The sequence below is a fragment of the Chiloscyllium plagiosum genome, unplaced genomic scaffold (genome assembly GCF_037043375.1).
Source record: "Chiloscyllium plagiosum isolate Xiang-an unplaced genomic scaffold, Cpla_swu_hap1 HiC_scaffold_4, whole genome shotgun sequence".
Taxonomy (NCBI): Eukaryota; Metazoa; Chordata; class Chondrichthyes; order Orectolobiformes; family Hemiscylliidae; genus Chiloscyllium; species Chiloscyllium plagiosum.
Genome location: NW_028270142.1, coordinates 2,812,227 through 2,824,913, shown reverse-complemented (window position 1 = coordinate 2,824,913; position 12,687 = coordinate 2,812,227). Strand labels below are relative to the sequence as shown.

The 12,687-nt window shown below is 42.2% G+C and overlaps 1 protein-coding gene across 1 annotated transcript in view; it reads right to left on the bottom strand.

Moving 5' to 3' along the window:
• The window catches only part of rab2a (RAB2A, member RAS oncogene family), an 89,718-nt gene that overhangs the window by 48,564 nt on the left and 28,467 nt on the right, over positions 1–12,687 (bottom strand). Inside the window, exons 4-5 of the mRNA XM_043689313.2 lie at positions 6,866–6,948; positions 1,117–1,209 (exon numbers count right to left, since the gene is read on the bottom strand). Coding sequence (XP_043545248.1) covers positions 1,117–1,209; positions 6,866–6,948 — 176 coding nt within the window. The remainder of the gene's footprint in view (positions 1–1,116; positions 1,210–6,865; positions 6,949–12,687) is intronic.

Here is a 12,687-nt window from a genome sequence, read left to right as displayed (position 1 = left end):
TGCAAAATTCAAGGAGTCACTAAACTGAGAAAACTTTACCTCCCTCAATGTAATGTAGATCAAAAGACGGTTGCATTTTCATGATATCCTTCCAATTATCAATTTGGACTAGCTCATACTGCAGTTAGTGTATTTTGCCAAGTTCTTTTGTAAAGAGTTCCAAGATATCTTTACATAGTCAATTTCTAGTCACATTCTTAATTTCCACAAACAAAATTAGTTTCATTTTGTTGTAATTCTCTTCCACAGCTACCAAACTCAGGGATACATTTGCAAAGCTATTGTGCAATCATCAAAAGGCAATAAGAACAGCACGAGAACTGAACTATTTTTAAAGACAAAAACAGAACTTGCTAGAAAAGCTCAGTATCTGTGGAGAGAAGTCAGAGTTAATGTTTTGTGTGAAGTGACCCTTGCTCAGAACTAGGTGATCCAAGGACTGAAACATTAACTCCAATTTCTCTCCAGATGCTGCCAGACCCACTGACGTTTTTCAGCCATTTCTCTTTTTGTTTCTGACTTACAGCATCCGCAGTTCCCTCAGGTTTTTATTTACTATTTTTTTTTTTAAAAAGTTCACAGCCACAGAATACAGCATGGAGGTAAATTTCATTCAAAACAGAATTTGATAGGAAACCTGAATGGAAACAAAGTAACTAGAGGGAAAGAATAGGGCGGCACGGTGGCACAGTGGTTAGCACTGCTGCCTCACAGCGCCAGAGACCCGGGTTCAATTCCCGCCTCAGGCGACTGACAGTGTGGAGTTTGCACATTCTCCCAGTGTCTGCGTGGGTTTCCTCCGGGTGCTCCGGTTTCCTCCCACAGTCCAAAGTTGTGCAGGTCAGGTGAATTGGCCATACTAAATTGCCCATAGTGTTAGGTAAGGGGTAAATGTAGGGGTATGGGTGGGTGGCGCTTCGGCGGGTCGGTGTGGACTTGTTGGGCCGAAGGGCCTGCTTCCACACTAAGTAATCTAATCTAAATAGACTGGTACAAGACATAACAGGCCTAAACAGTCTACAGTACTGAAAACATTTGAGGATATTACCCTCACTCTAAGCTTATCATAGACCCGTAGTCAAAAACAGTGTCAACTTTTGCTAGCTAAAATGTTACCTCTTATTTCCAATGAGCATAATGACCATGTTGGAGTTGGAATGCTGGCGAGCATCTTCTAACCAAGTTGTCAAATGATTGAAAGTGTCCCGTCTGTGAAAAAATAGGGAAAACAAGTTTTCATCCTCAATGTTAATTAGTATGCTTTCACATTTAGCATTAACTAAGCCAACTTGCAAATTCATAACTCTTCTTATCCACCTTTTTCTGATCTCCCTTTCAGATACTTTGATGCCAAGCTACAATCCTATTTCTCCAATCATTTGTTTGGATTGCTTCAATGGCTTTCATCCCAACCACAACAGACAACCTACTTGGTCAAAGACAGCGGACACCATTCCTCCTTGATTATTCTACTATAACCTTGATCATTGCCCATGTCCTCCCTTTTGTGTTCCACTCCACACTCAACATATTGTGGTTCTACAATTATCTACTCCAAAGTTAAGACTTCTCCCACAAAATCAGAATGGTCATCTTTCAGATATTCCAAGATTCAATCTTCAGCCCCATCTATGGTGCCTACAGATGTCACATGATCAGTGGAAAGCTGGTCATAAGCATAAGGTTAGCTTCTACATTTTGCACCAAACATACCCTTCTGCCACCATCTTCAATTCAAGACATGCCACATGTCTGGTTACCTTGTTATCAGCAGGTAAATCAACAAGGACCAAATGTGCCCAGTTTACCTCCCACCAGAAATTAACTCAATGAATGGCTGTCTGGAGAAGTTCAACCGAACAAGTCTGCATCATAAAATTAACTTTAGACAAGACATTCCACCACCTTACTACCCAGCTGCCTCGGTATATCACAGTGCCCTATTTCTAGGCTTAAAAACCTCTGTTGCTTCCTACATCTCTAGTTGAAAACTCCAACACTTACAACTCGCAATTGACAAATTAATCTAACTTTATTGGTGTCCCACACTATTCCATCCTCAACCATGGTGGCTCAGTGGTTAGCCCTGTTACTTCATAGCAGCAGGGACCCGGGTTAGATTCCAGCCTCAGGCAACAGTCTTTGTGGAGTTTGCACGTTCTCCCTGTGTCTGCGTGGGTTTCCTCCTACGCCTATAAATTGCCCAGTGTTCAGGGATGTGTAGTCATGGGTGAAAGTAATAGGGGAATGGAAATGGATCTGGGTGGATACTCTACGGAGGATTGGTGTGGACTTGTTGGGCTGAAGAGCCTGTTTCCACATGGTAGGGATGAGATTAGATTCCCTACAGTATGGAAACAAACCTGTCAATCAAAGTCCACACCGACTCTCCATAGAGTAACCCACCCAGATAAATTCCCCTACCCTATATTTATCCCTGACTATTGCACCTAACACAATGGGCAATTAAGCATGACCAGTTCACCTGACCTGCACATCTTTGGACTGTGGGAGGAAACCCACACAGACATGGGGAGAACGTCTGTCTGTATGGAGTTTGCACAGTCACCCAAGGTGGGAATCGAATCCCTGTCCCTGGTGCTGAGAGGCAGCAGTGCTAACCACTGAGCCACCGTGCCGCCCCTATTCTAACTTCATCCACTGGTCCACTATTAAAAGCCACTCTTCCAACATTGTCAGCAACTGAGCCACTGACTGGTGAACTGAATTTCTTTTCCCTACAACCTGCACACCACTGCCCCAACCAATTACTGGGCAATTTTCAGTCATAGTCATCTGCCTCTCTTCCAAAAGTATCTTCAAAGCTCACTTTGCTCAATATATCTTTGGATACCTATTTTCCCAGGTCCTTCAGACAAGCCTAACATTCTTGCATCATACTATTTTGCAAGAATAGTTGCCACACCATACGGCATAGCATAAGGAAATTAAGCCCCGCTATTCCTGCAGTCAGTACAGATGTTAAAGACTTTGTTTTAAAACTGTAAACTCCCCAGATTAGACCCAGGTTTTTTTTTAAAAAACATTATTCATCACAGGAAGGGAGCATCTCTGGCTAGGCCAGGATTTAATGCCAATCCCAGGAGGCAGTCAAGAGTCAACTACATTACTTTGTATCTGGAGTCACATGGAAGCCAGATCAGGTAAAGATGGCAGTTTCCTTCCCTAAGAGGATATGAGTGAACCAGATGGCTTTTCCTATGATTAATAGATTTGTGGTCACCATTCAACTCTCAATTCCAGATTTTTAAATCAAATTCAAATTCCACTATTTGCCATGGCAGGAATTGAATCTGGGTCCCCAGAAGAACCTTACATGGATCTCTGGATGAACAGTCCAATGATAACACCACTAAGCCACTCCCCCAGAGAGAACTAATAAATTATAAATTCTAACAGGTAAACAATTATGAACTGTTGACATATAACTAGTTAAAACTAACTCCTTTATAAACCTCCCCCTACACACAGGCAAAAGAGTTATGGGTGGACAGAATCACTGGGAAGTCAGTTCAATGGTGATTGTCCAGAGTTTGTGGAGATGACCCTTTGATTTTCAGGACATCTTCCTTTTCCAGATAATTTTGCTTGCAGTAGGCACACAATAGCTGTTTGATATTCATAAATGTCCGACTTATTGATTAAAAGCCACAGCTTACAGCGACTGATCGGGGAAAAACAATCTGGCTTCCTTTGGACTGGAGCTTATTTTTTTCCCTCTAGCAAAAATTTAGTACTCCTGATGGCTGGAGGTCTGATGGCTTTTGGCCAAATATTCATACCCAGAAACTGTGCAGCTATTTGGGAGCCAATCTCCGTTGTTAGCGGGCAGAAAACCTGTCAGTCAACAGCTTATGGAATGGTGACCTGTTGGCAGCTACTTGTCTCCGGCCAAACTCACCTTGGACACACACCCCCAATTACAGCCCTTTTGCAGACTTTCCTCCATTGCTTGGGCAAACAACAGTGCAAAACATCACTTACAATGAATGTCAGGTAACTTGCTTTTTAAAAGCGTAGCAACCTTTTTCACAATCTTTGGTTTTTAAAACAGTCCTTTTTCCATTTCAGTCCACAATAAAAAACACAAAAATAAAAAAGGTACAATCTTTACATACTGTATCTTCCTTGCCTCATCTCTCTGCTCCTACATCCCCTGCCAACACAATGAAAAATAAAAGCACAGAAAACTTCCAATCCAAACAAAACCCCAGGTCCAACTAACCAGCTGAAACACAATCTCTGGGGTCAGCAGTACGCTATTAACAGTACCCAGTCACCTCATTCAACTCCCATGGTTTGGTTGAGATTCACAGAGCTGGTCCTTTTTTGCCTACATTTTTACACCCACGAAATTTAAGGGAGACTTGTAAAATTATACATTTGTTATTAAGTTTGCCTTTGTTTATTGAAGCTTGGTGAGTTTCTTTGACCACTATTTAAGATAAAAGTCACAAATTAACCACCTTGGTAATTAAATTTATAATACATAGCTCATGGAAAGGGGAGGCTCAATTTTCAGTGCACATCTCCCATGTCAGGTGACAATAACTTTCTTTGAAGTCAGGGCAGCATTTCACTAAGTATGGCATCAAAGCACCTACAGTCAATGGGAATTGGCAGGGAGGCTCTCTGCTGGTTTAAGGTATACCTATCATAAAAGGATGTTGCTGCAATTGGTGGAAGTCAAAAATCTCAATAGGAGTTCTTTAGAGTAGTCTTTTAAGACCAACCATCTTCAGCTGCTTCATCAATAACCCCCACCATCACAGGATCAGAGGTGGGGTTATTTGCTAATGACTGCATTAAGTACAGCACTATTCACAACGCAGAGATATGGATGCATATGCAGCAAGACCCAAACAATGTCCATGCTGAAACAGACAGGGACCATCTCCAACAAGAGACAGTCTATTGCCACAGCTAAATCCTAGGGTTACCACGGACTAGAAACTGAACAGTCATACTGAGACAGATTACAAAAACAGAATAGACACTAGGAATCGTGCAGCTGATTAACTCACTTTCCAACTCCCCAAAGCCTATTCACCATCTACAAGGTAGAAGTCAGAAGTGTGATGGAATACTCCCCACTTTCCTGGATGGGTGCAGCTCCAACAACTCTCCAGAAGCTTAACACCATTCAGGACAAAGCAGCTCTCTTTGGTACCCAATCCATCAGTATGAATATTCACTCAATAGCATGGAAACTAAGGTTCCTTCAATGGCTATAACTGTGACCTCTCCAACCTGGAAGGGCAGAGCAGATGGAGTATGGCAATACCGCTATATGCAAGCTCTCCTCCAAGAGGCACACCATTCTGACTTGGAAAGAAACTTGCAGATGGTTCTTTCACTGTTAGAGAGTCAAAATTCTGGAACTTCTTTCCTAACAGCACTGAATGTCCCAGACCTAAAGGGCTAGTGATTCAATTAGGCGATCAATACCAGGCCAGTCCTAGAGACTTTCACATTTCCTTTAAATGAATATAAATTAAAAAAAAGCCTGATGAATTTACAGATGACTTCACACAAGAGCTTCACCTAGGAATCAGATCAGGAAGACTAAACAAAAAATTCAGTCCTCACTGAAACAGCTTTACAAAAGTACCTTTATCCACAAAACTGGAACACTGGAAATATGAGTGAGAAATTTTCCTGAAAAACTTTCATGTATTTCTTCGTACAAAGTGGGGCTTAAAACACAGGTCTAAGTCAGAGTTAGCAAAAGCAAAATAAAGCTGTCCAAGAGCACACCTAAAATCTGATGCTTCATCATGAACTGCTACAATTGATGAAAAGTATGCAACACATGCCCTCTTCTGCTGGTACCCCACACTGCCTCCAGCACTACCACAAATGGAAAGCTGGGCAATATTTAAAATCATTTTGGAATGCACTCCCTGGGCGGGTAGCTAAGGCATAAACCCTCTCTGTTTGAGAAGGTGCTTGGATGAACACATGAAGTGCCCTAACAGTCAAAATTATGGGCCAAATGCTGGAAAGTGGGGCTAGTATATATTTAAAACAAAGACATATTGCTGGTGAAACCCTGCTTTCTTCCCCTTAGATGCTGCTAAACCTGCTGAATTGCTTCAACAATTTCTGTTTTTGTTTTCGATCTCCAGTATCTACAGATTGTTTTATTCTAGTTTAGATTTCATAGTTTTTGTCAGTGCAGACTCGATGAGCTAAAGAGCCTCTTCTGCACTATGATTTAATGCTTCCAAAAGGTCTTATTCAGATGAGCTGAAAACAGACCTAAAATGTCTTTAGCTCAGTTTTTTTTTTAGGGATGGGGGGCGGGGGGTGATGCTGCTATGCTGGAAAGCCTCAGGACAGCAAGGGACTAAAAACACTGACATGAGGCCAACTAATTCTGCCAACAAGGTAGTGTATGTAAGAGCTTAAGCAAGTCCCAAATACAATGATCTTTCTGAATAATGGGAACTTAAAATGGTATTGTCATGCATTAACAGTGAAATGACTGAAATAACACTGACTGAAGTGAAGTGCTCTAACTGACATCACTAACACCAATTTCACCACATTCAAGTGGCTCACTATTTGAAGCATTTGTTCAACCAACAAATAGGTTGGTTAGGAAACAATAGGGAATGAAGTAAATTTAGATAGAGTTACCAAAGTTATTGTAATTACACTAAACAAAATGCAGGATAACTTTACTGAAGTAAAACTAAGTTACTTTGATTTCACTGAATATTTAACTACACTCTACAGTATACTGTTACTTAGCTAGAACCCATTTTGTTTATGTGACTAATTTTTTTCAAAAAAGCAAGTTTAAAGCCGCCATTGAAAACCAACTGCAGTTATAAGTTACCTCGTAATGTCATAAACTAGCAAGGCACCAGCAGCTCCTCTGTAGTAAGATCTTGTGATGGAACGGAAAGACTCTTGCCCAGCCTGTTGAAACAAACAAAACACCCACTCTTGTTACATATCCAAGGAACATATGATCAACAGATTACAAACCATGCACTTGTTCACAGGTGAATTTATTAAGTGCGAAGTTCACAACACATTAATCCTTTCTTTTAACCCTCTGACAACATTTAGTTTACCTCGTTGATTTTAACATTTAGTTGTTGCTTAGACAAAATGCATCGCGCAGCTTAAAGCTAGGAACTGGCAATATGCTTTTTCAAGCACTTGCACATTAAAAGGGGCAGAAAACAATGGGTGGACAAGCAGACAAAATGGAATGAAAGTAGCAGAGAGGCCAAACAGACATGGGAAGAGTACTTATAGCAGTTACTATGTGGGAACTAAAACCTTTACAGTAGTAAAAACCAACCAGTCCTAAAAAAGTAAATGCAGAGAGTTTATAGAATGATGCAGAAACCATGATAATGCTACTTCAATTATCCTAATATAAATTAGAATGAAGAGGATAAAGTGTGAAAGAGATTCTGAAGCATAGTCAGGATAAATGCTGATTACAGAAAACTTTCAAATTCAACAAGGAGCAGCAATGTCATTCTGCTGCAACTGAGTCAGCCCTTGGTTAAAACAAAACATCTACAGATGCTGGAGATTAGAAATCTGCCTCAGCTGGAAACACAAACGCCTCATCATCCGCCTCGGAACACTTCAACCCCAGGGCATCAATGTGGACTTCACCAGTTTCCTCATTTCCCCTCATCCCAGTTCCAAACTTCCAGCTCAGCACCATCCCCATGACTTGGTCTACCTGCCTATCTTCTTTTCCACCCTCCCCCCCGAACCTATCACCTTCATCCCCTCCCCCACTCACCCATTGTACTCTATGCTACTTTCTCCCCACCCCCCTCCCATTTATCTCTCCACCCTTCAGGCACTCTGCCTGTATTCCTGATGAAGGGCTTTCGCCCGAAATGTCGATTTTCCTGCTCCTTGGATACAGTCTGAACTGCTGTGCTTTTCCAGCGCCACTCTAACCCACATTCTCCCGTGTGCACAGGTTTCTGCCAGGTGCTTTGGATTCCTCCCACAATCCAAAGATATGCAGGCCAATGGATTGGTCATGCTAAGTTACCCAGGTGGCTCATCCATGGGTAATGTAGGATTGCAGGGATAGGTATGGAGGTAGGTCTGGGTGGAGTTGATGGGCCTAATAGAATCCTTAGCGTGAAAGCATACTATGAAGCACAGACTAGGCTTCACAACACCCATGTGCTGCCTATAGGGAAAAAAATCCAAGCTTCCAGTTGCCTGCCACTTCACCACCCCACCCTGTTCCCTGACCAACATCTGTCTCAGGCTTGCTGCCGTGTTCCAGCTGAAAGAACAGCACCTTATTTTCTACTTGGGAACCCCGCAGCCTTCTGGACTTAATATCAAGTTCAGCAATTTTAGGGTTTGAGTACCCTTCCTCATTTTATGCCACCCCCCCATACACCAGGCCTGGTCACCAGCTGGGCTACCACTTAACCCATGGTCAGCCACTCAGTCCCTGTTAACAGCTATTAATTCCTCCAACTAATATTTAACCACTCCTGTGTCTGCCCAACTGTTTTTAGAACATAGAACATAGAACAATACAGCGCAGTACAGGCCCTTTGGCCTTCGATGTTGCGCCGATCCAAGCCCACCTAACCTATACTAACCCACTATCCTCCATATACCTATCCAATGCCCGCTTAAATGCCCATAAAGAGGGAGAGTCCACCACTGCTACTGGTAGGGCATTCCATGAACTTACGACTCGCTGAGTGAAGAACCTACCCCTAACTTCAGTCCTATATCTACCCCCCCTTAATTTAAAGCTATGCCCCCTTGTAATACCCGACTCCATACGCGGGAAAAGGTTCACACTGTCAACCCTATCTAACCCCCTAATCATCTTGTACACCTCAATCAAGTCACCCCTAAACCTTCTTTTCTCTAATGAAAACAGCCCCAAGTGCCTCAGCCTTTCCTCATACGATCTTTCTACCATACCAGGCAACATCCTGGTAAACCTCCTCTGCACCCGTTCCAGTGCCTCCACATCCTTCCTATAGTATGGCAACCAAAACTGCACACAATATTCCAGATGCGGCCGCACCAGAGTCTTATACAACTGCATCATGACCTCAGGACTCCGGAACTCAATTCCTCTACCAATAAAAGCCAGTACGCCATATGCCTTCCTCACCGCACTATTTACCTGGGTGGCAACTTTCAGAGATCTGTGTACATGGACACCAAGATCCCTCTGCTCATCCACACTACCAAGTATCCGACCATTAGCCCAGTACCCCATCTTTTTGTTATTCTTCCCAAAGTGAATCACCTCACACTTAGCTACATTGAATTCCATTTGCCACCTTTCTGCCCAGCTCTGCAGCTTCTCTATATCCTGCTGTAACCTGCCACATCCTTCCTCACTGTCAACAACTCCGACTTTCGTATCATCCGCAAGCTTGCTCACCCAACCTTCTAACCCCTCTTCCAGGTCATTTATAAAAATGACAAACAGCAATGGTCCCAAAACAGATCCTTACGGAACACCGCTAGTGACGGCACTCCATGAAGAAACTTTGCCATCAACTACTACCCTCTGTCTTCTTCCATCCAGCCAATTCCTAATCCAAACCTCCAATTCACCCTCAATGCCATATCTCCGTATTCTCTGCAGTAGCCTACCATGGGGAACCTTATCAAACGCCTTACTAAAATCCATATATACCACATCTACCGCTTTCCCCTCATCAACCTCCTTCGTCACCTTTTCAAAGAATTCAATAAGGATTGTGAGGCACGACCTGCCCTTCACAAAACCATGCTGACTATCCTTGATCACATTATTCCTATCCAGATGTGCATAAATCCTATCCCTTACAATTCTCTCTCAGACTTTGCCCACAACAGAAGTGAGACTCACCGGCCTATAGTTACTAGGGTTATCCCTACTCCCCTTCTTGAACAAGGGAACCACATTTGCTATCCTCCAGTCTTCTGGCACTACTCCTGTAGACAAAAAGGACATAAAAATCAAGGCCAATGGCTCTGCAATCTCCTCCCTTGCTTCCCAGAGAATCCTAGGATAAATGCCATCAGGCCCAGGGGACTTATCTATTTTCACCTTTTCCAGGATTTCCAACACCTCTTCTCTACATACCTCAAAGCCATCCATTCTACTTATTTGTGACTCAGTATTCACATCGACGACAATGCCCTGTTCCTGAGTGAATACTGACAAAAAGTATTCATTCAGTGTCTCCCCAATCTCTTCCGCCTCCACACGCAACTTCCCACTACTATCCTTGACTGGACCTATTCCTACCCTAGTCATTCTTTTATTCCTAACATACCTATAGAAAGCCTTAGGGTTTTCCCTAATCTTACCAACTAAGGACTTTTCATGTCCCCTCCTTGCTGCTCTTAGCTCTCTCTTCAGGTCCTTCCTGGCTACCCTATACCTCTCAATCGCCACAATTGAACCTTCACGTCTCATCTTGAGATAGGCCGCCCTCTTCCATTTAACAAGGGATTCCAATTCCTTATTAAACCACGGCTCCCTCGCACGACCCTTTCCTCCCTGCCTGACAGGTACATAATTATCAAGGACACTCAATAGTTGCTCCTTGAACAAGCTCCACATATCATTTACACTCTTGCCTTGGAGTCTACTTTTCCAAGCCACACATCCTAAGTCATGCCTCACCGCATCATAATTTCCCTGACCCCAGCTATAACTCTTGCCCTGTAGTACACACTTATCCCTCTCCATCACGAGAGTAAAAATCACCGAATTATGGTCACTATCCCCAAAGTGCTCACCTACCTCTAATTCTAACACCTGGCCTGGTTCGTTACCCAGAACCAAATCCAGTATGGCCTCACCTCTTGTTGGCCTGTCTACATATTGTGTCAGGAAACCCTCCTGCACACATTGGACAAACACTTTCTCTTTGGGCTCTACCTTATTTACTCTACTCACCCACTGCCCCTCTCTGAATTAAAAAAAAACCCTTTGAGCAAGTTCTGAAGGGTCATTGGACCAAAAACATTAACTGATTTCTCTTCGTAGATGCCGCCAGACCTGCGGAGCGTTTCCAGTGATTTCTGTTTTTGTCTCCAATTTTTTTTTGCTTTTGAAGACTCTGGTAAAAGTTCCTTGAGAACTACTTTAATACTTTCAGCAGTTATGTTTTTGGATTTCAGATGCTCCTTTTTCCATTCTTACCAGCTCCTAATGACAGTCACATTGTAACATTCCTGCCTATATTTGGGTTGATTTTTTTTTTTAAGAACTGTTAAATAGGAAAACCCTCTTACCAAAGAGATTATATACATACAAATTAAATCTTAACAGAATCAATAAAGATGTTTGTTATATTTATGAATAACTATCCCATACCATTGCCAAATTGGAAATTGTAAATATTCAGTACAAGGTAAATTATTGGAATGAAAATCAAAATTCTAATCAGAATTCTAAAATTATAGCTGAAAAGGAAGGCGAGAGATTTGTAACTGACAAACAGGTTGTTGACTTCAGGAATGTTTATGGAACAGGAGAGTCACGGGAAGGGGCAAACTGGCAGCATGATCAATAAGTGCACTAAATCAAAAACTGAAGTTTTGCTATGCAGAGAATGCCCTACATTTACCAAGCACACTAAAATTAAAGTGTACAATTAGAATATATTTAAATTGGGATAACTGTAACACAGTCTAGGCAGAAGAGTGAGAGACACCTGGAAATATACATGCAATTAGGACCATAAGACAATGGAACTGAAGTAGGCCATTCAGCCCATCAATTCTGCTCTGCCATTCAATGAGACTCTAGCTGGTCTGCTGATCCCAAATTCCACTTTCTCCATAACCCGAGCACAAACATGATTGGTAGGTCATGTAATTGGTGAAAGCAGCATATGGAGCTCCTGTCTTTATCAGGAGGGGATTATGGAACAAAAGGATGAAATTATGAAGCACCTTCAAGCGTTCAATTCTGTGCATCATTGCAAGAACAAAAATGAAGGCTTGCAAGGGAGCAGAAAATAATTAAGGATGAAATTCTCTTGAAATCAGTTACATGAACAGGTTAAGGTAAGCAACCATTGTTTTATCAAAGTGAAGACTGAAAGAAAATTTAGAAGAAGTGGGCAAAATCAATAAGAGGTTTAAGTAGAAAGAAAGAAACTGGTCCCATTGAGGGCAGGGTTGACAACAAGATGACAGATGAAAAGGGATTGGTTAAAAAGGTGACAAGGAAGGGTTTCTTCAAAGAAAAAAAAACTTCACAAGGAATGATGATCTGGACTGCAACACAAACTGTTGGTGAGGTAGGTTCAATTGTGGCCGTGAAAAGGGAATTGGATAAGTTAAAGGAAAGTTTACAGTGCTACTGAAAGAGCACAGGGTAATAAGGACTCAGTAAATTACCTTTGCAATGAGCAAACAGTGGCTCAAATGATGCTGTAACCTTTGTATGATAACATGAAGGGAATTAATGAAGGAGAAACCATTCCACGAGCAGAAGGCTGACCAAAGAATAAATACCAAAGACAAATGGCATAAGAACCTCAAAAGGGAACCTCTCCTGTACAGCATGATTTGGAATACAATGTGAAAGGTGGTGGAAGCAAACTGAACAGGAATTTTCAGACTGGAATTAGCTACAGAGTCATTGAGATGTACAGCATGGAAACAGACCCTTCAGTCCAACCCATC